Source organism: Macrotis lagotis, chromosome 2, assembly GCF_037893015.1.
Source record: "Macrotis lagotis isolate mMagLag1 chromosome 2, bilby.v1.9.chrom.fasta, whole genome shotgun sequence".
Classification (NCBI taxonomy): Eukaryota; Metazoa; Chordata; class Mammalia; order Peramelemorphia; family Peramelidae; genus Macrotis; species Macrotis lagotis.
This window is the reverse complement of record NC_133659.1, coordinates 266,313,836-266,338,478: the sequence shown is the minus strand read 5'-3', so window position 1 is coordinate 266,338,478 and position 24,643 is coordinate 266,313,836. Positions and strand designations below refer to the sequence as shown.

Sequence of the window (24,643 nt, the reverse complement as noted above, 5' to 3'; positions counted from 1 at the left end):
GCACTAGGTCTAAAATAAGATATGAGAAGACCCAGCCCCAGACACTTACCAGTTGTATAACCTTGGACAAGTTACTTAACCTCTACTGTTTGTTTCCTCATCTGTAAAATGGAAGAAGAAGGGTAAGGGGGTGGACTAGAGAACCTCTAAAGGTCCCATGAGCTTTATGATATTGGCACAGTAGGCTGGCAATTTGGTTCAATAGATCGTAGCATTCCAAATGGACTGCATGTTATTAACAGAGTGTTCTTTTCTGATATAAACAGTGCTATTCTTTATTTGACCATTCGATCATTTAGTTAAATAGCCCCACAAAAGACCCCTCACCACTTGGCTTTAGGTGACTTGGGGGCTTTGAGGTTCATATTCACACCATCTAATAATTTTCCACTTGGAAACTTTTATTTCTGTCCTAACAGGATTTAAAAGAGGTGGGTCGAAATCAATCATGTGACACGGCCCTCTTGCCAGAGAACAGAGGGAAAAATCGATACAACAATATTCTACCCTGTGAGTTTTATGTTGGTTTATGTAATTCTATCTTCTACAATCCAATTTTCACCTCCTTTTCTGTAAAACAAATGAGGCTAAGGAAAGGAAATGGTTGCTCACCAAGAGGAGATGAATAGTCTCAGTCCAAACAGAGCTCAGAGGTTTGGTACGAAGAGTGATGTCTTTTAAAATGAACAGACTTCAGGTTATTTCACTTCCCACCAGAGACAGAGGCACAAGGAATAATGGGCATTCTGGTTATGAGAAGCTACAGCCATTCAGTCTCTCAGCTGGGATGTCATAGTTGATACCACTCAGAGCCCTAATAGAAACCATGGAACATATTATTTGTTCCCTGGCTCATAGGGCAGCAGAGGCTTTTATGAACTAGGATCCTTTCAGCCTTGTCAAGGAGCTGACCTCCATGATGAATAAATGTAATAGCTCTGCAGAGAAGCGTCTGTCAGATATTAGCTTTTAGTCACCATTTTAAAATGTGCATGCCTTGAAAACTACTGCTGCATATAGTTGGAAAAATAAATGAAAGACTTTTTAAAATGTGCATGTGTTGTCCAAGTACAGGGAAGTCAACCCTGTATTCAGAGATAAAATTCTAGTAAAGGTTCATCATCTGGGGTCTTTGAATGATTTAAAAAATATTTATAATATAATTTTAATATAATTGGATTTTAATATAATTGGATTATTTTGCAAGACTGTGGACTTTAATACATTTAAAAATATTATTCTAAGAAAGGGTCCAAAGACTTCACCAGATTACCAAAGGGGTCCATGACAGACAAAGAATTTAAGAATCTCTTCATTAGCCTTCCCCTTAACATGAGATATGCTTACCTTTAGCATATGACTTTGGTTGCCCACACTTTTACACTGAGCAGCATGAATTTAACTTTGGCTATTTAGTCAGTGATTTTCTTTAATAAGAGAAGACATTGTGGACCTGAGGTGGTATCTTCATTTGTAGAGGAAAAGAGACTAGACATGATCTCTAAATGTTTTACAATAAATTCTATATGTCCTAGTTATATTCATGCTATTTTCTTCCCCATTAGAATGTAAGCTTCTTGAGGGTAGGGACTGTCTTTGCCTTTCTTTGGATTTCCCAGAGCTTAGCAAGAGGCTTATTACATAACTATAGCTAACGTTTAATAAGTGCATATTGCCTTTCCAGATGATACAACAAGAGTGAAGCTTTCTAATGTTGATGATGACCCTTGCTCAGACTATATCAATGCCAGCTATATACCAGTAAGTGAGAGAACAGCTTATATTTCCTGCCCAAAGATAAAGCTATGATGGACAGCCTTTCTTAAAGTGCTTTCCCCCCCCCCCGGACATGCTTAGTATTCTCATTTAATGGTCTGTGAATCCACTAAGTTTTATTTTTCTTTAAAGACTATATCTGATTGACTAACAGTGTCTGATTGCTATAAAATGAATGGTGTCCAATTCAATCTATGCTAAATCTCACTTTTTGGGATTGCTGTAATCAGATGAGATCATGGTTATCAGAAGCCAAGGACACATTTCCAAAGGTCATTCTCTCTCTCTCTCTCTCTCTCTCTCTCTCTCTCTCTCTCTCTCTCTCTCTCTCTCTCTCTCTCTCTCTCTCTCTCTCGCCATGTCATCATCTTACCATCTCTCTCTCCATCTCTCCATGTTTGTTTCTGTCTGTCTATCTCTCTTTGTCTCTCTCTGACTCTGTCTCTGTCAGTCTCTGTCTGACTGCCATCTGTCTGTCTCTGTTTCTGTCTGTCTCTCTTCGTCTCTCTCTCTGTTTCTTTCTCTGTCTTTCTCTGTCTTTGCCTCTGTCTCTCCTTCTCTCTGGCAGCAAGCTTAGCCATCATCAGTCCAGTGATTGGGGCACCAAGGAGTCCATGACTCAGCATGTCATTGTGGCTAGCCAGAGTCTGTTCTCATCCTCTTTTAAATCAATTCTAAGAAATTACAGGCATTTCTTGTTTCTCAGACTCATAATTCAAGATATCTTTACTGTTTAGGATCTGATTTCAACTCTACACTCAACTCCCAGCAGCCTGAATTCAATCCTAGTCATCTAAACAGCTTGGGTTTTTGCTTAAACAATTGTGACAAGATTTTGTGGGTCTGAGATGGTTACTTCATTCACAGAGAAAAAAAGAATAAATTGAGCTAGTTAAGCAGATTATTGAGTCCAAAAGGTCATTTGTCTTGACATAGTGAAAAGAACCTTGGAGTTCATAGTCCTGGTTTTCAACTATCCAACTTTATGACCCCATTCACAGGGCATCAATTTACTCAACAATAAAATGATAGGGTTGGATAAGATAAGTTATGAGTTAGTTCCCTACCTATGCTTTCAAGATGGTTGTCTCAGTTCTCTGCTTCTTTTTTGTCCTAGATACATTCTTACTTTTTATCTCTTTACAACTCTGTTGCCTTAAATTTCATAAAAGTTTTTGATAGAAGAGGAACATTTCTTCCACCAATACTTAAACATTCTAGTCTGTGTTCTTCCTTCTTCTAAGCACTTCTAGGAGTCCTTGGGGAATGTTTTATTGCCTCTTTCTCAGAGGACATAAACATAGCATACAATCCACACACAGATCTGGCCCTTTGTTTAATTCTTGAGAATCTATTGTTTCTGGCCTCACAGACTGTAAATACATTTCAGGGCAACAACTTTAGAAGAGAATACATCGCTACTCAAGGGCCCCTTCCTGGCACCAAAGATGACTTTTGGAAAATGTCATGGGAACAGAATGTCCACAACATTGTAATGGTGACCCAGTGTGTTGAGAAGGGTCGGGTAAGTAATAAATAAATAAATAAACAAACAGACAGACAAATAAATAAATAAATAAATGATTTATGTGCATATATATGTACATATATATATATATATGTACATATATATATATATGAAGTACATATAAACTCCTTGACTTCTCTTGGAAATTATTCCGTCACTTGGATAAAATTCAGCAACAAGAATTTATCAAATATCCATTATGTGCTTATTGCTGGGAAATGCAAAACTAATCCCTGACCACAAGGAACATGGTCAAAATTTAGAGGGGAAATAACTGGATAGAAATTGTTAGGGGGGCCTTCTTAAAGAATAGACTTAAACCACAATAGTATACCTAAGGTTGTAGACTATACGAATACTGCTGAGTTCTAAGAATATAATGCAAAACTGGAAATCTCCCCTTTAGTTTGCTGTAGGCAGACCTAGACATACCACTGAGCACCCATTGCTACAAATGGTAAAGGAGAGAATGGTCCAATCTAGTTGGACTTAATCACCTTTCATTTATGTCCCCATGTGCAAAGTGGAAAGCTAATGCATTTAAATGAGCACACAACTTGTGAGTGAATCGCTTCTCTGCCCAACTGGGGTCAGAAGAGCTTGCTGTTTTATTTTGTGTTCCAAATAATATTTTTAATTCTTCACTTTTCTTTGTATGTGTAAAGATTGATTTACCATTCTTCTCCACTTGAGTACTCTTAAATCCAAACTAAGAGAGAGATTGGGGAGTGGGGTGAGGTGAGGTATTCTCAAATTCTCAATAATAGTAAAATAACCAAAAGCTTGTACTTGTTCTACCCAACTCCATCCTTCGAATACAATTTCCAGAGGACCTTCTTTCTATGACTTTGCCAAGGAATGAAAGTGAACTAAACAGGAGCCAGAAAGTCACATTATATTACCCTTGAAATGAAAGATAACAGAAAAGAATGACTCTGTGTTGTATGTATCTAGGGTAAGGGGGAGTGTCTTTTTCCCAAGTCATCTTGAGGCTTAGTCATAAAAGGGTTTGCATTTAGGAATTAGTCTGGTGCCTAATTGCCTCACATCCAGGACCATCACCAGTCATGCTGATTCATATTTGGCCACTGGACTGGATGGCTCCAGAGGAGAAAGTGTGGTTGGTAACTTAGCATGGCTCCCCTTCACTCAAATCCAATTTACTTGCTTGTCATAGCATCACTGTCCTGATGTCATTGTCTTCTTCAAGAACAAAGGACAGGAAGTAAGATTAGGGGGAAAACTGTGAAGTTCAGAAATAAATAAAATCTATTTTAAAAAAGAACAAAGGACAAACATCATCATCACCATCATCACCATCATCATCATCATCATCATCATCATCATTCTCTCAGTCTAGTGATTAACAACATAGTTATTTCAGTAGTTAGTACCAGAGACCTAATTCAGAAAGGCTCAATATTGTTCCCCCTCTCTTTTTCTCCAGGTAAAATGTGATCACTATTGGCCAGCAGACCAAGATTCCCTCTATTATGGAGACCTCATTGTGCAGATGCTGTCAGAATCTGTGTTATCAGAATGGACAATCAGAGAATTTAAAATATGCAGTGTACGTTAGAGGGCTTCCTGATTTGACTTTTATTTCTTTATCCTAACTAAACCTGTGAATGGGGTCAGTTAACCCTGTTCCTTGCTGATTATTCTCTGATGAACACCTGTAATTGCAATCCTGTTAATCAAATGTACTGTTTCCCTCTTGAATGTGATTGGGGTGTTCTGATGTCTGCCTTGTTTCATTCTTCTTATCTTATCCTCGGACAGGAAGAACAACTCGATGCAAATAGGCTCATCCGTCACTTTCACTATACAGTCTGGCCAGATCATGGAGTTCCAGAGACCACCCAATCCCTGATCCAGTTTGTAAGGACAGTCAGGGATTATATTAACAGAACACCAGGGGCTGGTCCCACGATTGTGCATTGTAGGTAAGAATAGTCATCCAATTCTAAACAAAGAGCAACCATTCTGGGCTCATGTTCAGGAGCTCATATCAAAGCATTGGGAAATCTAATGGACAGAAGTCCAATTGCCAGGCTAGTCAACTAAATTAGTATATAACTATATGGAGAAAACTATATATCTGTATCTAGAGAGATATAGAAATATAGGGAGAAAAATCTTGCCTGCTAGTCAACTAAACTAGCATATAAATATGTATGTATGTATGTATATATATATATATATATATATATATGTTTATATATGGAGAAAACTATATATATATACATCTATCTATCTATCTATATCTATATCTATATCTATATCTATATCTATATCTATATCTATATCTATATCTATATCTATATCTATATATATATATATATATATATATATATATATATATATTTCTAGAGAGATATATAGGGAGAAAACTCTTGCCTGAGCTCTTAAGGGGACTTTTTAGTTTCTGCTCATTCTTCTCTTCCTTTCCTATTATTTACATTGGCTACTTTTTTACTCTTTTCACCATTAAACTGTTCCATATGAAAAGGGTCTTAGGGCCTTAGTGACATGAACTTCTAATGGGACAACATCTCTTGAAGACCTTTTTTATAGGGAGCAATTCTGTGATGAAAAGTACAGCAAAACAGACTACATATATATATACCTTACTCTAACATAGTAAATCTAAATTCTTTTGTCTTGCTTTCCTGATTCTCCATAAAGAGGCTCTAGCCTACTTTTGCATTTCAAGTTTATTTCTAAATATTCTTGAGCATCTGCTAGTTTCCTTATTGTTTCATGAATGTGCCAGAATCTAATCTCTCTGCATTGGGTTGTGTTGTCTCCTCTCTACAAAGCTTACTGATCTTGTTGAAGCAAGTAATGTCTATCTCACTTCATGTATGAGACTTTTCCTAATTTTGTCTTTGGATCATAGTTAGCATTTACAACTGGAAAGGACACATATTGTTGGAAAAATAAGTTAATTTAAAAAATTAACTTAAAAAAAGAATTGGAAAGGACACTAAAGGCCAACGAGCTCAACTCCGTAATTTTATAGATGAGGAAACTGAAAGGTTGGGTGAATAGCTCAGTTACCCAAATAGGTAATAAAAGAGCTGAGTGTAGAAATGAGGCCTTCTCACACCAAATACAGTGCTTATATTATGATGCAAATAAACATTTTGTTCACAAGCAAAAAGAATTGTAGATATTGTTTTGTTTAGTTTTGTTTTGTTTTGCTGATAATGAGGTCTCCTAGCCACTTCCTTGTCAATTTCCTTTCATAGCAAATTCCCATATCTAAGAAGAATGATTTTCTGTCTCTTTGCTCAGATTGCTACCCATAAGATCAGAATGATACTTGGTTAAAAAGCACTTATATAGTATAGTCTCTATACTCAGATGTTGTTCTAGGCTTTGGGGGATTTAAAGATGGAAATGTCCTCACAGAGCTAAGCAAGGCAAGGATTTTATAAAAATGATGGGGAGCAGGGAATGTACTCCCTAGAATGGAGAATAATCAGTACAAAGACATGGAGATGGAAAATGGAGAAGCTCAGGAAGGTTAGTATGATTGGACCATCAAGTCAAGGGAGTATAATATGCATAAAGAGATTAGAAAGGTTGATGAAGAAAAGGTGGTGAAGAATTTCAAACAACAAGAGGAGGAGCTTTTGTTGAATAAGGGGATAACATGTTTAGATCTCTGATTAAGGTAAATCTCTTTGATCACAGGGAGCCATTGCAATTCATTTAGAGGTGGGATGACATGCTCATACCTGTGTGTTGGGAAAATCACTTTGGTAATAGTCACTGAAGTTTAGTCAGTAATGGAATGATATGGCCAATCCTAAGTATTGGGAAAATCACTCTGGCAGCTCTTTGGAGAACAGATTACAGGAAAGGTAAGGGGAGACCCATAAGTTAATTCACTCTATCTGGAGAACCAGAATGTTTGATTAGTTAATATTTGGGAGGACATTGGTATTCCTTGTTAAAGAAAGATTAATAAAAAATATATAGAATCATCAATGGAGATATACATATTGTTATCTTAAAAAACAAATAAATGTAAATTTTAAAGACACTTAGATTTTTATAAAAGACTAATGTCCCAAGTTCTCTACCATTGGATTTTGTGAGCTATTAATGGAATTGTACCAGATCTACTCCTTATTAGCTCTATGAAATTAAGTGACACACTTGACCATTCTGAGTCTGTTTTATATACAAAGTCAGAATTTTGACTTTGACCTATGTGACCTTTGAAGTCCTTTCCAATTGTAAAACAGAAGACTTGGGCTCACATTCTATCTTTTCCATTTATTGTCTGTGTGACCTTATCATTCAAGCCACTTTATCTACCTGTTCCTCTTTCCTTATTTGTAAAATGAGAGTTTATAGACTGGATCACCTCAAAAAATCCCTTCCGTCTCTAAATACATAGTCCTATGAGAAACTAAAAAACATTTTAGCTTCTGAAGAATGTGTTTGTTGTTGGATAATTATTGCTGAACTAGGATTAAGTAATTCCCCCTAAGGGGAAGGTCTATTCAAATCGATAAAAACTCACACAAGATAACCAAAATGATTCCCAGAAATAGTAAGGACAAAAATACTATAGCAAGCACATGGGGTGATAATCTCAAGATGCAAACTGAGACTTGGTCAATTCAGGATTTTGATTTGTTCGACTATGTTCATTTGTTAGATTTTATTCTTTTTCTTAAAGTAGGGAGGAGAGAGAGAGAGAGAGAGAGAGAGAGAGAGAGAGAGAGAGAGAGAGAGGCAGAGAGGCAGAGAATAAATGCTTGTTAACTAAAAAATAAAATAAAATAAAAGTTGTATTTTTAATGAAGGCATAGATTAAAAATTTTCCAATAGATCTATTGTCCATCTTTTTCAGTGCTGGTGTTGGTAGGACAGGAACCTTCATTGCACTGGATCGCATCCTGCAACAACTAGACTCCAAGGACTCTGTGGACATTTATGGAGCAGTTCATGATCTCAGACTTCACAGGGTTCATATGGTCCAGACAGAGGTAAGAGGCTAGAGTTAAGCTATGTATTTCAATGGATTAAGAAGAAAGATAAAACTATGAAACAGAGAACTGCATTTTGGGAATGGTTCTTTTTCAGGTTCAAAACTTTTGGACACTGGATAATACTCGTCCTATCTAGCTGCTTCTATATGTCATATGATAGAAAGCAGAAAATTGATTATTTTTAATCTATGATTTGTGAAAAAGAGATTATAGATTGTTTAGAATGTATTATTTATCCATTCAATATGTGTGTCAAACATTGATAACCACTGCTAGACCCCAAGGGGTAGAACACTCTCCCTCACTCCCTCCTCCACTAAGAGATCTCTCAATTTTAGACCTGGAACTTAACATGGAAAAGAGAAGTTACTTATATTGGGCAGTGGATAGAGTAAAATATATGCAATATATTACATTACCTTGTTATGTAAGACAAAGATGAGACAAGTATTTATTTCCCATACATAAAAGAAATATATGTACATATATGTACAGACATAAAATTTGTATAAAACTAAAGATTTAAGCTAAACAAGAGCCAGCATAAACTACAGTTATAATCTGCCAGAAAGAACAACAATGTTAATAAAAACTAACATTTATATAGCAACTACTATGTACTATGTACTTTAGAAACATTATCTCATTTTATCCTCATGATGACCCTGGGAGGTAGGTGCTATTATTATCCACATTTTACAGATGAGAAAACGGAGGCCAAAGGATTAATTGACTTGCCCAGATAGCTAAGTACATAACTGAGGCCAAACTTGATAGCAGGTCTTCTTAACTCTAGACTATTCTATCCAATCAGTGATACCTAGATGTTCTCTTACTCTTTTCTCTACCTATCTTGTCTTTCAATCCCCATTAGTCATTTTTGTTTTGTCCATTCCAGTTCAAAGATCATGCTTCTTGGGAGAAAAAAAAACTGGCACAAAATAAAAGTTGAATAGCTCTGACATCAGGTGTCTCTTTGTCATCTGTTATCATTGTTTTATCCACCTTAGAAGAATGTTCTGGTCCCTTCTTTTCACCAATATTACTAAAAGAAAACCTTTTTATTATATTTAGTTTTATTCCTGGTCATTCTCAGCTTATTCTAGGTTTTAGCACTCTTCATATTATTTTAATAACCCCATGTCTTGCTTTTGAATCCACTCTTTATTGCCTGCCCTTTCTTTCCTATCTTTGGTCCATATCTCTATTTTTTAAATACTAAGTTGTTTGTTTGATGATCTCCCTGCATAGTCACAATCTCTTTAGAACCCCTCTCTTCTTTTTCTCCTCAATGGAATTGTACACTTAGGATTTCATTTTTGAGAACTTATCTTTCTTTTGTTGACTTACCTGTGTAAAATTAAAATGCATGAAAGTCTACTTATGTATCCTTTCTCTAAGGCCCTTTAAAATCTGTTCACTTAAAATCTGAGGTACTTGTCAAACCATGATACAATTTCCTATCCTCTCCCAGACATTTTAAGATGGAGGCGGGGCTCCCACTGATGGTCCCAGGCATTTCCATGCCAGTAACTGATTTCTTCAAATCCAGTTCTGTTCATTATTTTTTCTGCTTTTGAAAGTAGAAATTAGAGGTGGCACAGTGGATAGAGCACCGGCCCTAGAGTCAGGAGTAACTGAGTTCAAATCCGGCCTCAGACACTTAATAATCACCTAGCTGTGTGACCTTGGGCAAGCCACTTAACCCCATTGCCTTGCAAAAACCTAAAAAAAAGGTAGAAATTATAATGAAAGAAAGTCAAGAAATGTCCTTTGCTCCAGAAGATGGATTATTACTTGGATATTTGAAACTTCCCTAGCCACTCATCCAAATATCTACCATTCTCTTATTCCAAATTTATGTTTCTTAAATTTCATTTATTTCTGATTTCTGTTTATGAGGCCTGTATTATACTACAATAACAATATGGCTTCTGTTTCTGAAATTATTGATTATCATCATGCTTCCTTTTCCCTATTCCTGCCAGGTTCCTGGATTTCTTCATTTATATTGATAGACAGTGCTACTAGATTTCCTACCTATACCCTAGCCTGTTTATTTTTAATAAATCTACCCTTCTAGAATAATAGTCCTCTCCTGGGTTTCATCCCACCAAGTCTCAGTGATAAATATGAGGCTAATCTTTCCTCCTTGCATGAGGTTCGTTGATTTACTTAGATTTTCCCCATACTTAGTACATTTATTTATAGACAAATCTGAGAACGTGACTCTTATTGATGACTCCTTTCTTGATTTTATCTCCTGTAAACATTTTGGCATCTCAACTGCCATTCTTCTTCCTATGTTGTAGAGACACTTTTAAGATAGCTGGCTTGGATATTTACAGTTTTCTCTTTCTCTCTTTCTTTTAAGTTAAAATCCCTTTCAATTACATTTGCAAGACTCCAGGCAAATACTTGGCAGTCATTTTTAGGTACACTCTATCCCTAGCCTGTAATTTCTAAATTGTAAACTATGGTTCAGAAATACAGATCCTATTCTGAAGGCTTCCTTCTTAATCAACTGATCACTTTTCCATCTGAGCCTGTCTTTGTTAGGTTGCAGTTGTAGAAACTCCTCCTGGGCTCCTAAAGTCTTCAGTTTCTTGCCTCTAACTTTTAATCTAGAAAGCATTGCTAAAGATTACATTCTCACAGCATCATTTATTCCCACATGAATTCCAGAAATAGAGAGAAGTCATCTGGTTTGACAAACATTGGAAGGTTCTTTGTCATATCCTAGATTCTTGCCCTGAGAATATAGCCTCTAATGTGAATGGCTCATGTACTGAGAATTGTTTGCCTTCCCTCCAGTCATCTTTCTTTGTTATCCATTGTAACCAAGAGAAAATGTGGCCCAAACAAGAAGTAAATTTTCCATATATAGCAATGAATCCCTCTCTTCCATTTTTCTTGGCCCTTTTGTCTATTCTAATGGAGAGGCATGTGTAGAGGGAACACAGTAAGAAAAACATATAGCATTCATAACTGGGGGAATTTAGGCACTGACAAATTCTCATCATGTTACTAAGATGTCACTATTGGACTTCCAGTTAAGTTGATAATGTAAAAGTTCATAAAGGAACCCAGCTCTCCTATATAAACTGTAGCAAATATATAAAAAGGTCCAGAGCAATAATAGAGAAAAAATGGGGGGGGAAAGCTCCTCTATCTAGTCCCAAACTGCATAAAATAAAACAAAAGAGTCAAAAACCAAGGGATTCTGGAGAGGCATTACTCTGACTGGGAAGTTTCAAGGTAACTTGTGCTCATTTAATGGGGATCCTGAAGTCAAATCCTAGCCCTGATCTATCAGAACAGAAAAATGGGATAGAACCAAGCCCCATAAGTCATTTTGAAGGGAGAAAAGATCCAGTAATATATTCTTTAGAGTACAAGGAGGTCAATTCATAGGTGAGAATCTATATCAGGAGCCTGGAGGATTTCTCCAGCATGATCTCCATTATCTCACTTGGGTCAATCAAGGCCCCAAAGCAAAAGCTGAAAAGGCTTACAATTGTAGGTTGTGGAAGAAGGAAACTGAGGCTAATTGAGACTGACCTCCAATGTACAACTAAGAACCTGAAAAAAGATGCCAGGATTGGTGTGGAAGGTAGGACCTAAGTGCCAGCCACACCAATGAGTTTGGCACTTAAATTATAGAGAGTATCCAATCAATCCAAAATTGCCAGAAGACACCAGTTTCATACAAAGTCTCAATCTAGTCCCAAAGGGAAGAAGTAGGAGTAAAGAAAAGAAAATCCTAAACATTGAAAAAATACCTTGAGTTAAGAGAATTTAAGATAACATAGAAGAGAGTAAACTTCACAACTACAAACAAAACAAGAGAAAAACAAGCAAACAAACAAAAATAATGTCTTGGTCATAATCTCTATGAAAATGGCTAGAAGAAATAGAAAGTGAAATGATAAATGAAACTTGAATTCAAAAGGGAAAATAACTGAAAGGAAAATAAATAGCTTTATTAGAAAGGTAGAAAAACTTTACTAATTCATTGACTCCCTGACAATAAAATCGAGTGAATAGAACTCTTTAAGAAATAACAAGAGATATTAAGAATCATCAAACTCCCTGAAAACCATAATTGAATTTTTAAAAGTCTACATACTATATTTCAAAAAAATCCTTAAAGCTCACCAAACTTAATATGATCAGAGAGCTAAGTGAAAAATAGAAAAAAATTCACTGATCATCCCTCTGAAAGAAACCCCAAATTGAAACCTCCCAGGAATATTACAGTCCAACTACAAAGCATCCAATTCAAAGAAAGTATGTCAGGAAAGAGTTTCAGTGCCAAAGAATCAGTATTGAGATCATACAACAAAATGTTGGAAAAGAAGAAACTTAGGATGTACCCTTCCAGAATTCAAAAGGCAAAGGCTCAAAACCAAAAATAAACTTGCCCAGTTTGTTTTTTTGTATGTTTGTTTTGTTGGGATTGGGGGGGGGACTTTATGAGAATCAAAGACTTCCAGGCATTTCTAATGAAAAGGAATGGGAACTTTGAAAAACAAACCGAAAATCAAGAGAAACCAAGAAAGGTAAAGAGATTTGATCAAATGGTGGTGTCTAAAACATAATGAAGACCTTCTATTTTTATGTGAGGAGGGGCAGGAAGAGTCAAATATTCCTTCAGAAAAAAGAAGAGTGAGTAACTTAACTATTTTTTATATCTTCTAGGCACTGGTTAGGTGCTGAACAGATATTATCTCATTTTACTGACAATACCCTGCAAAGTAGGTTCTGGTCATGACTCCCATTTTTCATTTGAAATCAAATAACTGTCAAGGATCATATAACTAAAAAGTATCTGATTAGATTTAAACTCGGGTCCTTCTTACTACATGTTCAGCATTCACTATGTCACCTGCTGTTCCAAGCCCTCTATCTGGGTGGCTAACACCAAAAGCTTATCTGGGCAGTCAGGGCAAGAAAAAATGTTTCTAAGAGATATATTTCATCTTTAGTTATTCAAGTTTTTCAATTAAGAATAGATGGGAAGTATAGCCTAAAGAATGTTTCAGTAGGTATCCTTTTTCAAGGTACATTCTCAGGAGAAGAGTTTATATTTAAGACAAAGCACTTTGGTGTATTTTCCTACTTGCTGTTGAGTGATTTTTTTCAGTCATGTCTGACTCTTTGTGAACCTATTTGGGAGTTTCTTGGGAAAGACACTGAAGTGGTTTGCCATTACCTTGTCCACTCATTTTTGGTGAGGAAACTGTCTGAAATCAGATTTGAGCTCAGAAGATGAGTCTTTCTGATTCAAGGTCAAGCATACCATCTATGTAGTTACCCTTATTCCTTACAGCTCCCCCTTTAAGAAAGGTCAATATTGATGGTCTATAGAGTTACCAGTTTCATTCACAGGTGACTTTGGTAGCACAGGGTAACTCAGTTTCCTATATAGAATTAAAAATATGAATCATCCTTTTTTTTAAAAGTAAAGTCATTCTGTAACTTCAGAATTGGGGGAGGGATTGGGTGGAGAAGAGCTCAGATTAGCAACAGGAGGCCATCATATGCTAAAAACTGTTTTCTGTGAAATTCCCTCCTCTAATTTCTAGGCAGAGTGGGTAATGAAGCACGCATCCCAGGCGAAAAGTGATTTGGAAGAGGAAATGCACGGTGTTATAATTAAAATGAATGCCTATGACTTTGTGAATGATTTGTTAGAAAAACATCCTGAGCTAATTATTGTACTGAGGTCTGACTTATGAAATGATAAGGAAAGTGAGGCCAACTTCCAGCCAGGAACCAAACATAAAACTCCCATAGAGCTGAGTGTGTATTCTGGAAGAGAATTTCACAGTTTCTCATAATTCCAGTGGATTTTCTATACTTACTCAGACATATGAGTCAAAAAGCATTTTTTTAATCCCCATCAATATGACAGTAACAGAAATACTTTCAAGTCGAGAATGGTGCTAGACTTGGAATCAGAGATCTAAGTTTTCTCATTTATTTTAAACTAGGGAGTTGAACTACATCATCCCAGAGGTTTTTTCTAATTCTAGATCTGTAACCCCATGAATGCATTTCCATAGGCACACCTCTTTCCGTAAAAAAAAAAAAACTGCCACCATCAATGATCTGAGAATTTTATCTGTTTCTCCAAGTTTGACCTCCTCTTTGACATGTTTCCTTGTTTTTTTTTTTCTTTTACAGTGCCAGTATGTATATTTACATCAATGTGTGAGAGATGTCCTAAGAGCCAGGAAGCTTCGTAGTGAACAAGAAAACCCTTTATTTCCAATCTATGAAAATGTGAATCCAGAGTATCACAGAGGTAGGGTCCTAATTTCAAGGATTGTTTATGACTTCCATTTCAGAGTCTTATCGCTCTTGTGTGTCTCATCACACACACACACACACACACACACACACACACACACACACACACACATTATTTTTCTGTATCCAGTTGATTTCACCCATCTCATCCATTCTTCTCATCCACATCCTCCACAAATTAGAATTCATTTTCATATTATCAGCTACTGTATAAGTCATTCCTTCAGGCCTCCCCAAGAGGATCTACTTAAACACACTGGAAGGTTATCTTTTAGATCAGAGAATCTTCACTCTTTTGGTGACATGGATCTCTTAGGCAGTCTGGTGAAGTCTATTCTCACAATAATATTTTTAAATGATTAATAGAAATTCTAAATTTCAGTAAAAGGTTAGTGAAAAGAATGATTTTCCCCCTCATTCAGGTTTATGGAGCCTGGGAACTCTCTCCATAGATTTCAAGTTAAAAAGACCTGTTCTAGGTCTTTTAACATATTGTGGGTTGCAACAAAACTCCCATATGGTGCTGTTCGTTCTTACTAAATGAGGAATACATCTCTATTTCCAATCATGCATTTCCATGATGTTATCTTTTTTGCACTTCGGGGAGACAGGATGGGTTGGGGACCTGGCCAGTAATTTAATTGTTAAAGGAAATACTCATATGAGGAAATTCCCTCTCTCAATGTAGGTCAGCACTTTCTCAACAATTTATAATCTTAAGAGAATTGCCCAGCACAAGGAAATTAAATGTCTTACTTAGGGTCACAGAAGCAGTATGTGTCAGAGGAATTGAACCTTGGTCTTCTTGACTAACCACTATACCAACCCAGGGGCCACTATCAAAATTTCTTTTTTCCTTGCTTTTTTTCCCATTGACATTTTAATATAGCTTTCTTTAGTGATGCCTTGAAAGGCAAAGAGAGCCTTGCCATTGGACACAGAGAGGATATGTTTTAATTGTTAGTAGGTGGTGGGGGAGATGTGGTTGTAAGAAACTCTGTATCAATGGACAACTGGGAGAGCCTGAAGAGAGGGGGAACAGATAAGTAGTAGGGTATTGAGGGATGAAGAGATGGGTATTTATATTAAAGATGGAGACACAGAGCAGTAGTTACAGGAATGTGTAGGTCACACATTCTCTTTGTCTCCATCACAAATTTGTCTAAGGCTAACTTCAGGAGGTGGTATGGAACTTGAAAGTGTTCTTCCTTGGACTGGAATGTGTCTGTAAAAATGAGCTAGAGATCAATATATTTCACTGGATGGAAGGAAGGAAAGAAGGAAGGAAGGAAGGAAGAAAGGAAGGAAGGAAGGAAAAACTGTTTTTAGATTTTATTAAAAATAAAATATGTATTCATTGATTTATAGATTAGTATCAGAACTATGCCACCACCATTTCTGATTGACTTTTCAAAGGATATGACATTGAATGTTTTTGATTTCTCCTCTGTGTATTCTCTCACTCATAAGTAGTTTTTCATGAGTAGTTTTCTGTATCCCACTTCTCCCTTCCTAGGTAACATCTTCCGCCCAACCTTTTGGTAATTCCACAATTCAACAAATATTTGTTGTGCCTACTATGAGCCATGCTTTGAGGGACACGATAACAGAAAGGAAATGTCCTTTAGAAGCCTATACTCTACTGAGGAGAACATGACTCCACAATTATCTGGACAGACCGACTCACAGTCTTCCACTAACTTGTTTTTTAAGTCCTTGAGGCATAGTAGGAGGCATGTTTACTCTAGTACCATAACCTCTGAGTATTGACAGCTTTAGTGTGGCATCACTTCAGAACTTTAATAGGAACATAAATAATTAACGGTGTATAAAAACATAAATGACTAGGGAGATCTGCTAAGTAAATTAAAGCATCCTTTTGCTCTTTATGAATTAGAGCATCCTTTTTAATTGCTACTGCACTAAGATTTTGGGGACTCCCTGGGCTAATCTGGGTTATGTTAAAAATGTGGACATATACATATATATATATATATATATATATATATATAATCTTATTTGATATTTCAGCAAACCTATGAAATAGGTTTTTTATGATTTTTAAAAAAATTTAAACAATTTTAAAAAATCATTCCCATTTTACAGATGAAGCTCAAAAAGATTGAGTTATTTATTTGTGGTCATATGGCAAGTATCAGAGGCAGAATTCAAACCATGTCTTCCCGACTTTAGGTCTAGCCCTCTCTGTTATCATCACACTTTTGTTCTAAAAACCAGGCTGTAAAAGGAAATGTACCCATCTACCAAGCATAAGGCCACTAAATTGTTCCAGTCATTCTTTTTTTCTTAAACAGCTCTTAATTTTCATGGAGGAAAAAATAACAAAACTAACTGCTACCTACTCTAATAACAATTTGTCATCTTCTTTTCAGATGCTGTCTATTCAAGACATTAAGAATGTAGCAGATATCTCTTTGGATCAACCCTATTCACTGTGTGATTTTTTTTGTTAAACTCCAAATCATTGAGAGGTGCCAGATATTTCTGTTTATTTGTGTATAATTTATTAGCCTAGTAAATTTTAAAAGAATCTATGTAATTTAAGTGTAATAGTTATTATTGTATATAATATGTATTTTGTGATATTCTTCTGTAAATATGTATTTTTCACAGTGTTTAATATTAAGCTTCAGATAATACTATTTTTCCATCTTAAAAGTTTTTTTTTAATTGTTCTACATAAATGGTTTTAACCTGTATGACAGGAACATTGGTGGAATGTCTCTGTTGACTTTTTCATTGTCCCTTAGTGACCAGGGGCAATCTTTGGGGGGGGGGGGTATCCTTCACTTGTTTGATATTCAAAGAATTAGAAAAAAATCTTATAGAGCTTGGTAGCCTAAGAGAAAAACTGTACACTCAAGCCATCTAAATCCAAGACTATATAATGAGAATTATTAGATGAGAAGATTGATCAAGCTGATGCATTCCTAGCATCTTAACTACCAAATAGGGAGCATCAACAGAACCCTTCCATCAGTGGGCTATGGCTCCCCTGACTCTCCCTAATAATTCCCCAATGGACATTTCAGTGTCTGTGCAAAGATAAAGACTCATTTATAGAGAGAGTCTTAATCCAAAATATTGAAGATTTTTAATGGTATCTGCTCTGAGCAAAAGCAGAATTCCACATATAAATAAAAATGTCTGCAATAACCCATTTCCTGAAAACTCAGTGACCACAGTGGCATGAAACAATAGTACACACTACTGGGAGCAATTTCCTCTTGAATTTATAGATAACAGTGGGTAGCTACACAAAAAAATGTGAGTATAAGGGGTGACTATCAACAGGCAACTCCTTTTATCTATTTTGTTCATGTTTTCCAAGTAGTCCTCTGATTTTTAGAGAGTTATATTCCTGGAAAAGGTGTTTTAAATCAGAATGATGTCAATTCATTCTTATTTTCCCCAGTAAACAATGTCATAATGGGGGATGAGGGAAAGAGGAAGAGAGTCATATTTGAGACTTAAGACCTGCTACCAACTTTTCATAGGAATGACCATAAGTACCATGTTTAGTGTATAATTCTCAATGACACTTGAATACCAAATAATGATGCCTTATGTACTGTGCAATCCAAATGAAGCAGAATAATACAATAACAAATAAAATAGAGGTCTATTTTATAGGGTGAAGTTATCTCTACATAATATACAAAGTACATAACCTAGGTTTGCATAATTCCTTCTTATTTTTGCTGCAACACCTATAAAATGAAAAAAAAAGCAATTGTACCAGGATTATGAGACCAATTCTCTCTCTCTCCCTCCCCCCCTCCCCCAACTATCTCTCTTCCTCTTTTTTTCCCATCCTTCCTTCCCACTCTTTCATTGTGCATGTGTATGTCTGTCTGTCTGTCTCTATCTCTGAAGAGATTTGGTGGAGTTTCCGCTATATTCACAGATGCATTTGTGTGTACCTGCCCTCTAGTTTGTCAAATTTACATATGTAAAATTGTCAAAGTGTTCCATGAAAATAGAAGACCCTATTTATATAAATGGACACACAGCTAGGAAAAAAGTCCTCCAAAGTAATTTGTAGTTCATGTCAGGCAACAAATTGGCAACAAAGGAGAGAGCAATCAGATAAATATCAGAATGAATGAAAAGATTAAGGGTTCTATTAACATAGGGTTATAGAGATTTCACAATTCAATTTTTGTTGGTCTATATTTAAGGTTGCATTATACTGTGACACTGTATCAGGATAATGGGAAATAAGGAAGAAAGAAAGTATGAGTAAATGAGAGTAAGTGAAAAGAGACAGAGGAATAGGTAACAAACAAGAGAGCTCAAAGTTTTTAAAGCAGAATGTTTTGAGCCACTAACTGATATTGTTGATGCTGAGTCATTTCAGTCATGTCCCATTTGGGGTTTTCTTGGCAGAAAAAAATAATACTGCAGGGGATTGCCATTTTCTTCTCCAGCTCATTTTATGAGGAAACTGAGACAAATGGGGTGAAGTGATTCACTAGGGTCACACAGTGTCTGAAGCCATAGCTGAATTCAGGAAGATGAGTTTTCCTGGTACTCTAGTGTTTATGTTTTTGAAAGAAGGCTATAATCTGATATCTTTAACTTTTTTATTGCAAACTTGTGATTTCATCTTGGCACTCCCTTTACCTATTCGGATTCCCAAATTCATCTGTAATCTCCTAGTTTAGGAAAGTTGCCTCAGCAGCTAAGAGGTTAAGTGATTTGCCATCATCAATCCAGTAGGTATCTGGCAGAAGCAGGTTTTCCTGACACTTAAGATGGGCCTATTTTCTATTTTACTGTGGTACCTCTAATCTAGTATTTTTACTAAAATAAATTAATGAATGGAAAGACAATGATTTTTCTATAAATTGAATATTCCAATTAATATGAAGAATCCATCACTTTTTTTAGGGTTTGTTTTTTGCAAGGCAAATGGGGCTAAGTGGCTTGCCCAAGGCCACACGGCTAGGTAATTATTAAGTGTCTGAGACCGGACTTGAACCCAAGTACTGCTGACTCAAGGGCCGGTGCTTTATCCACTGTGCCACCTAGCCGCCCCCAGAATCCATCGCTTTTAAAAATAATGTTTTTCCAAAGAAAATTTGTCTTTCATTTAAGTTTAAGATAGTGAAACAGAATACCAGTCTGATATAGCTGCAACCTCATAAAAGCCAGAACCCTGAAAAGTCTGCTAATAGCTCGATACCAAGTCATCTGAGCCTGGAGAAGAAGTATAAATGAAGAATTAAAATCATATATTTCCCTCCACCTCCAGTCTGTGATGGCAAATAAAGCTCAGATGTTGAGTGAGATCTATGATGTAGAAAGAGAGTTTTGATAGCTGAAGGCAGGACAATTGGGTTCCTTTAGGCTAGCCATAAAAAAATGAAATATATTTTTTCCCAATATACCTGTCTAAATTTAAATTTCCCTAGCAACAAATACTTCACTACTCCTCTGAAGATACTAAATGCATCCTCTAGTTGATGTTTTGTAATATATATATATATATATGTATATACATATATATATATATATATATTTCCTTGATACTCAGTCCAATTTTATGTATTTTCATTAAGGTTCATTATGTTCTTATCATAAGTAATCCATTGCCTCTCTTGGTATTCCTGCACCTGCCTGTTTATGCACTGTTTGTAATCACTGCATCCCGGTGCTTCCCAGCTATCAAATGTTAGGAGACTATCATGCAGCATCTTAGTAATCATTTATCCCAACTATAATTAGCTCCTTTAATTTTTCATTAAATCAAGACTCTTATTTCTCATTTTATCATCCTGTTGTACTTCTTTGGATGGTGGCCAATTTGCATTGTCATCAGTCTAGGGCAAGGGGTTCTTAAGTCTTGCATTCTGGAGAAGCCTTGGGGCTGCTTCTCAGAATAATGTTTATAAACATGTAAAATAGAATGCATAGGATTACAAAGAAAATCAATTCTATTGAACTAGAGTTCTCAAAATATTTTTAGAAACAAATTCATGAACCCTCTGAAATCCATCAAAGGGTTCCCTGGGAGAAAATTTGTGAACTCCAGGCTATGAATCTCTCATACAAAAACTCCTAGCCAATAAAGGTGAAATGACTTATCCATGGTTTTAACAAATGTCTCACAATTCCTCTTAGCTTAAGTACATATTCTATTTGATCTGTAGGCTAAGGTAAACATCAGGGGGGAGAATTTGAAACTGCATCCTTTGTCTCCAATTAAGCATCCAGATCTGGGGTTATTGATATTCATGCCCCTCCACAAATGGAAGAACTTTATCTGATGAGAAAGTGTTAACCAATTTCTTTAAAATAAAGCAACCTGTGTTTAGAGTTTTCAGGTACCCCTCTTTAGATTAACAGTTAAGAGATACTTTCCTAATAAGACTCAGTTGCATTGAAATAACTGGACCTTCTTATAGATGAAAGGCCTGGGCATCTTCTCTGAAAGTGATAATAAATGTTCTTGAAAAGTCATGGAAGGTGATATTCTGGTCTCATATCTCAAAAGTCCTTCTCTGATGCCATCTATTTAAAGGTGGTGAAGACTTTTGAAAAGCAGAATCATAATTAACTAGAGTATGTAAGCAGAGGAAAATTTTTTTTCTCAGTCAAGCTGTTTTTCAAAAAAAAAAAGTTTACCTATTTCCACTAAAAGATACTCCTTCCTTTATTATTATGAATAAGAATAAAGACCTGAACTGTGATTTCAGTGGTAGAGGGAATTCTCAGGAGAGTTAACTCCCTCTGTCAATGCAATTTGGCACCTTCTCTGCAACTTAAAGTTTCTAGTTAAACCTATTCAAGGCTGTAAAAAATAGTGTGCTCCTAAAACTTTTTGTTTTATTTATCTTTGCATCTCTCATGTGGTATTCTATGTCATCAATACCTAATAAATATTGAATGGATTGACAGGTGGTTAGATGAATAAAGTAGCTTAACCAGTCAACAAATCAATTTGATCAAACAATTGGTTTGACTCATTACTTTTTCTGTCATACTGATCACTATTCAACCAAATTGACCTCTTGGTTTGTCATGCTAAATAGTTTTCAGAATCACTTGGCTATTTTCATTGCTTTTGAATATAACTTTTGATGCAGCCTTGATTGTAGGAATCTGTTCCACTCTAAAAAATGTTTCCAGCCAATGAAAATATTTCATTTGAAGATAACACACTTGACTTGTAGGGAGAATCCAAAGGGAAAACAAATGTTTTCAATATATTTTTGTTAAGATGATTTTATTTCATTTGTGTATGTATGTGTCTGCATACATATTTGTAAAGATACTCCCATTAAGTGAAGACAATGTTACTTAATGCTCTTAAGAATAGCAATTTATGCAAAAGGAATAAAAGGGCTATTGCCAGTTTTGCTGAATCTCTTTTTTATAACCCATATGTCAATGCTTTAGAAAGTCTTCCTATAACATAGAATACTAAAATAAATTATGCAAAACAGAATAAGTCATACTGTGAACAATGTCAGACAAATGTAATTTCTGCTGCTGTGATTATTTATGTAGTTTAAACGTGATTGGCAAATCCTTCCTAGAATTTCATGATCCCCAATTCATGTCTTTAAATAACATCTCTTAGGAATCACCATTCTCCCAATATAAACAAAGCTTTCTTTTATACATTCACATTACATTTTGATAGTGCTGGTGATGGATGTTCTTGAATAACTTACTGTGAAATGCTTTGTGACTTCAAGAGTTTCTATATCAGAGTTGGCCATATCTATCCATTCCACAAACTATTTTAAGAAAACCTTCAACAGACTTTGCCAATTAAAGAAGTACTGATCATCTTCATTTCTAGTTTGCAAATTCCTCTTTGGAATAAAAAAGATATCAGTGACCTTTAAGAGGGGGGCAGGTGAACAAAGTGAAATAGTTATAAACACATCTAAGAGCCATGTTAGTGAAATGGGGGAGGATGAAATTCCAAAAAGATGTTTGACTTAAACTGTTACCTGAGATATGAAGATTGTAAACAATATGAAGGAAAAGTGTGCTCTTTCACAATTTTTTGATTCCCCATAATAGTGTCAAATCTGATGCCCTTCATATAGTAGATGCTAAATGTATACTTGATGAATGAATATGTCCACTGGGTATAGTTTTGTACATTAATGTACAGTGTACATTAACATTAAATCTCATGGATGATTTTAACTTTTCTTTGGTTTATTGGAAATGTAAAGATACCCCATGAGTACATCAGGTGACTGAACTTAATTTGTTCTATAATAGAGCACTTATTTTTAATGGCTTTTGAAATGACATATTATTATTATTATTTGAATCTCGACTCAGCTACTTGCTTATTGGAAGATTCTGGGCAAGTTATTTTTGAAATGACATATTATTCCTATACATCTGGTAATTAAGAGTGGCCATAGACCCTACTATTATCCTCATGTTATATTATGTACTCTCAATAGTGTTCTTAACAAACTCTGTTTGAGCACAGAACTATATTAGTGCTGTTGATTTAAGTTATATATATATATATATATATATATATATATATATATATATATTTGTTAAGTATATTTTTATATTTGGTAACTGCAGTCAACAAAACTGTGAGTATATTTTATGCATTTTCTCAGTATATAAGGAATAAATCCATGGTTCATTAAAGAAGGTGGTCCTGTCTTCCATTTCCTTTTTTTCATTTTTCTGCATTATGGATTTGGGAAACCCTATGGTTCAGGTTAAAGATCAGAAGAGTCTGTTTTTTAAATGAGAACATCTTCAGAATGCATTAGCATCACCAACCACTGTTGTCGTAACCTTTAAGCCTGTATGTGTGAAGTTGGATGCCTCCAGTGATGTACATATGATAAAACCAGACGTGGATGCTCTGTGCATAGATTTGTTGTTTTTAGCTCATTAGTAGCCAAAATGTCATCTCAAATCGACAAGGCTTTGTCAGCTTCAGCAGCTTCAATTCCAGAAGTATCTTTCTGAACAAGATCTCTCTGCATCTCCTGAAAGACACTTACACATCACTAGCACAATCAGTGATATTTGGCAAAGAGTATCTGTGCCTATGTTCCTGAATGATAATTTTGCCCTTTGCCTTTCTGTATTTTAGATAAAAGATTGGTGTCATTCTTCACAATATCTCATTTTTCCATAATTTACTCAGGAGAGCCTTGACATTTGAAATAAAAATATGATGCTGAGTCTACACATTCAAACTTACTTGAAAATAAGCATATTAAATTGAAATCATCTTTCAAAAATGTTTAAGGGCTAATTCCAGGAAATAGACAGTTATTGATTCCAACCTTTGAATGTCATTCAGGTGTTATAGTGAATATAGCACTGGACTGGAGTCAGGGAAACTCATCATCTTGAGTTCAAAAATGGACTTAGATATTTAATAGCTATGTGACCTGGGCAAGTCATTTTACCCTGTTTGTCTCAGTTTTCTCATCTGAAACAGCAAATCATTCCAGTATTCTTGCCAAGAAAACCCCAAATGGGGTCACAAAGAGTTGGAATGACTGAAAATAATTCAGCCTTTGAATACAATTAATTTAGGAAACAGAGGTAAAGAGAAGAGGAAAGTTACATGTCACATGTATTTGATACAGGAAAAGAAAAAACAAGCTCTACATGACTTCTTTTTCTGTTCTACTTTGTATATAAAATGCTTGTTTTATTTGGTGTTTGTTAAATTCAAACTTAAAGAAATTAAAACCTAAAAATAGCTGACTGACTGAAAGGAAAAAATTGAGATAATTACTTACTTAATTACTTAATTTTTTACTTTAATTACTTTAATTTAATTTATTACTTAATAGTAAGATCACAATTGTTCATGCTGCTGTCCTATCACTGTTCAGTCATGTATGATTACTCTTCATGATCCCATCTGAGATTTTCTTGGGAAAGATGTTGGAGTGCTTTGCCATGGCCTTCTCCAGCCCATTTTACAGATGAAAAAAAATTAGACCAACAGGGTAAAGTGACCAGCCCAGAA

General features: G+C 35.5%; 2 protein-coding genes across 5 annotated transcripts in view; one reads left to right on the top strand and one right to left on the bottom strand.

The window, feature by feature from the left end:
• The window catches only part of PTPRB (protein tyrosine phosphatase receptor type B), a 159,532-nt gene extending 136,368 nt beyond the window's left edge, over positions 1-23,164 (top strand). For both annotated transcript variants that reach the window (XM_074226144.1, XM_074226145.1), the window contains 8 exons: positions 420-510; positions 1,685-1,761; positions 3,167-3,301; positions 4,752-4,874; positions 5,087-5,250; positions 8,178-8,313; positions 14,506-14,626; positions 17,025-23,164. In XM_074226144.1, coding sequence (XP_074082245.1) covers positions 420-510; positions 1,685-1,761; positions 3,167-3,301; positions 4,752-4,874; positions 5,087-5,250; positions 8,178-8,313; positions 14,506-14,626; positions 17,025-17,047 — 870 coding nt within the window. In that variant the 3' untranslated portion in view covers positions 17,048-23,164. The remainder of the gene's footprint in view (positions 1-419; positions 511-1,684; positions 1,762-3,166; positions 3,302-4,751; positions 4,875-5,086; positions 5,251-8,177; positions 8,314-14,505; positions 14,627-17,024) is intronic.
• KCNMB4 (potassium calcium-activated channel subfamily M regulatory beta subunit 4) overlaps positions 1-24,643 on the bottom strand; it is a 171,076-nt gene that overhangs the window by 22,622 nt on the left and 123,811 nt on the right. The window lies entirely within an intron of this gene.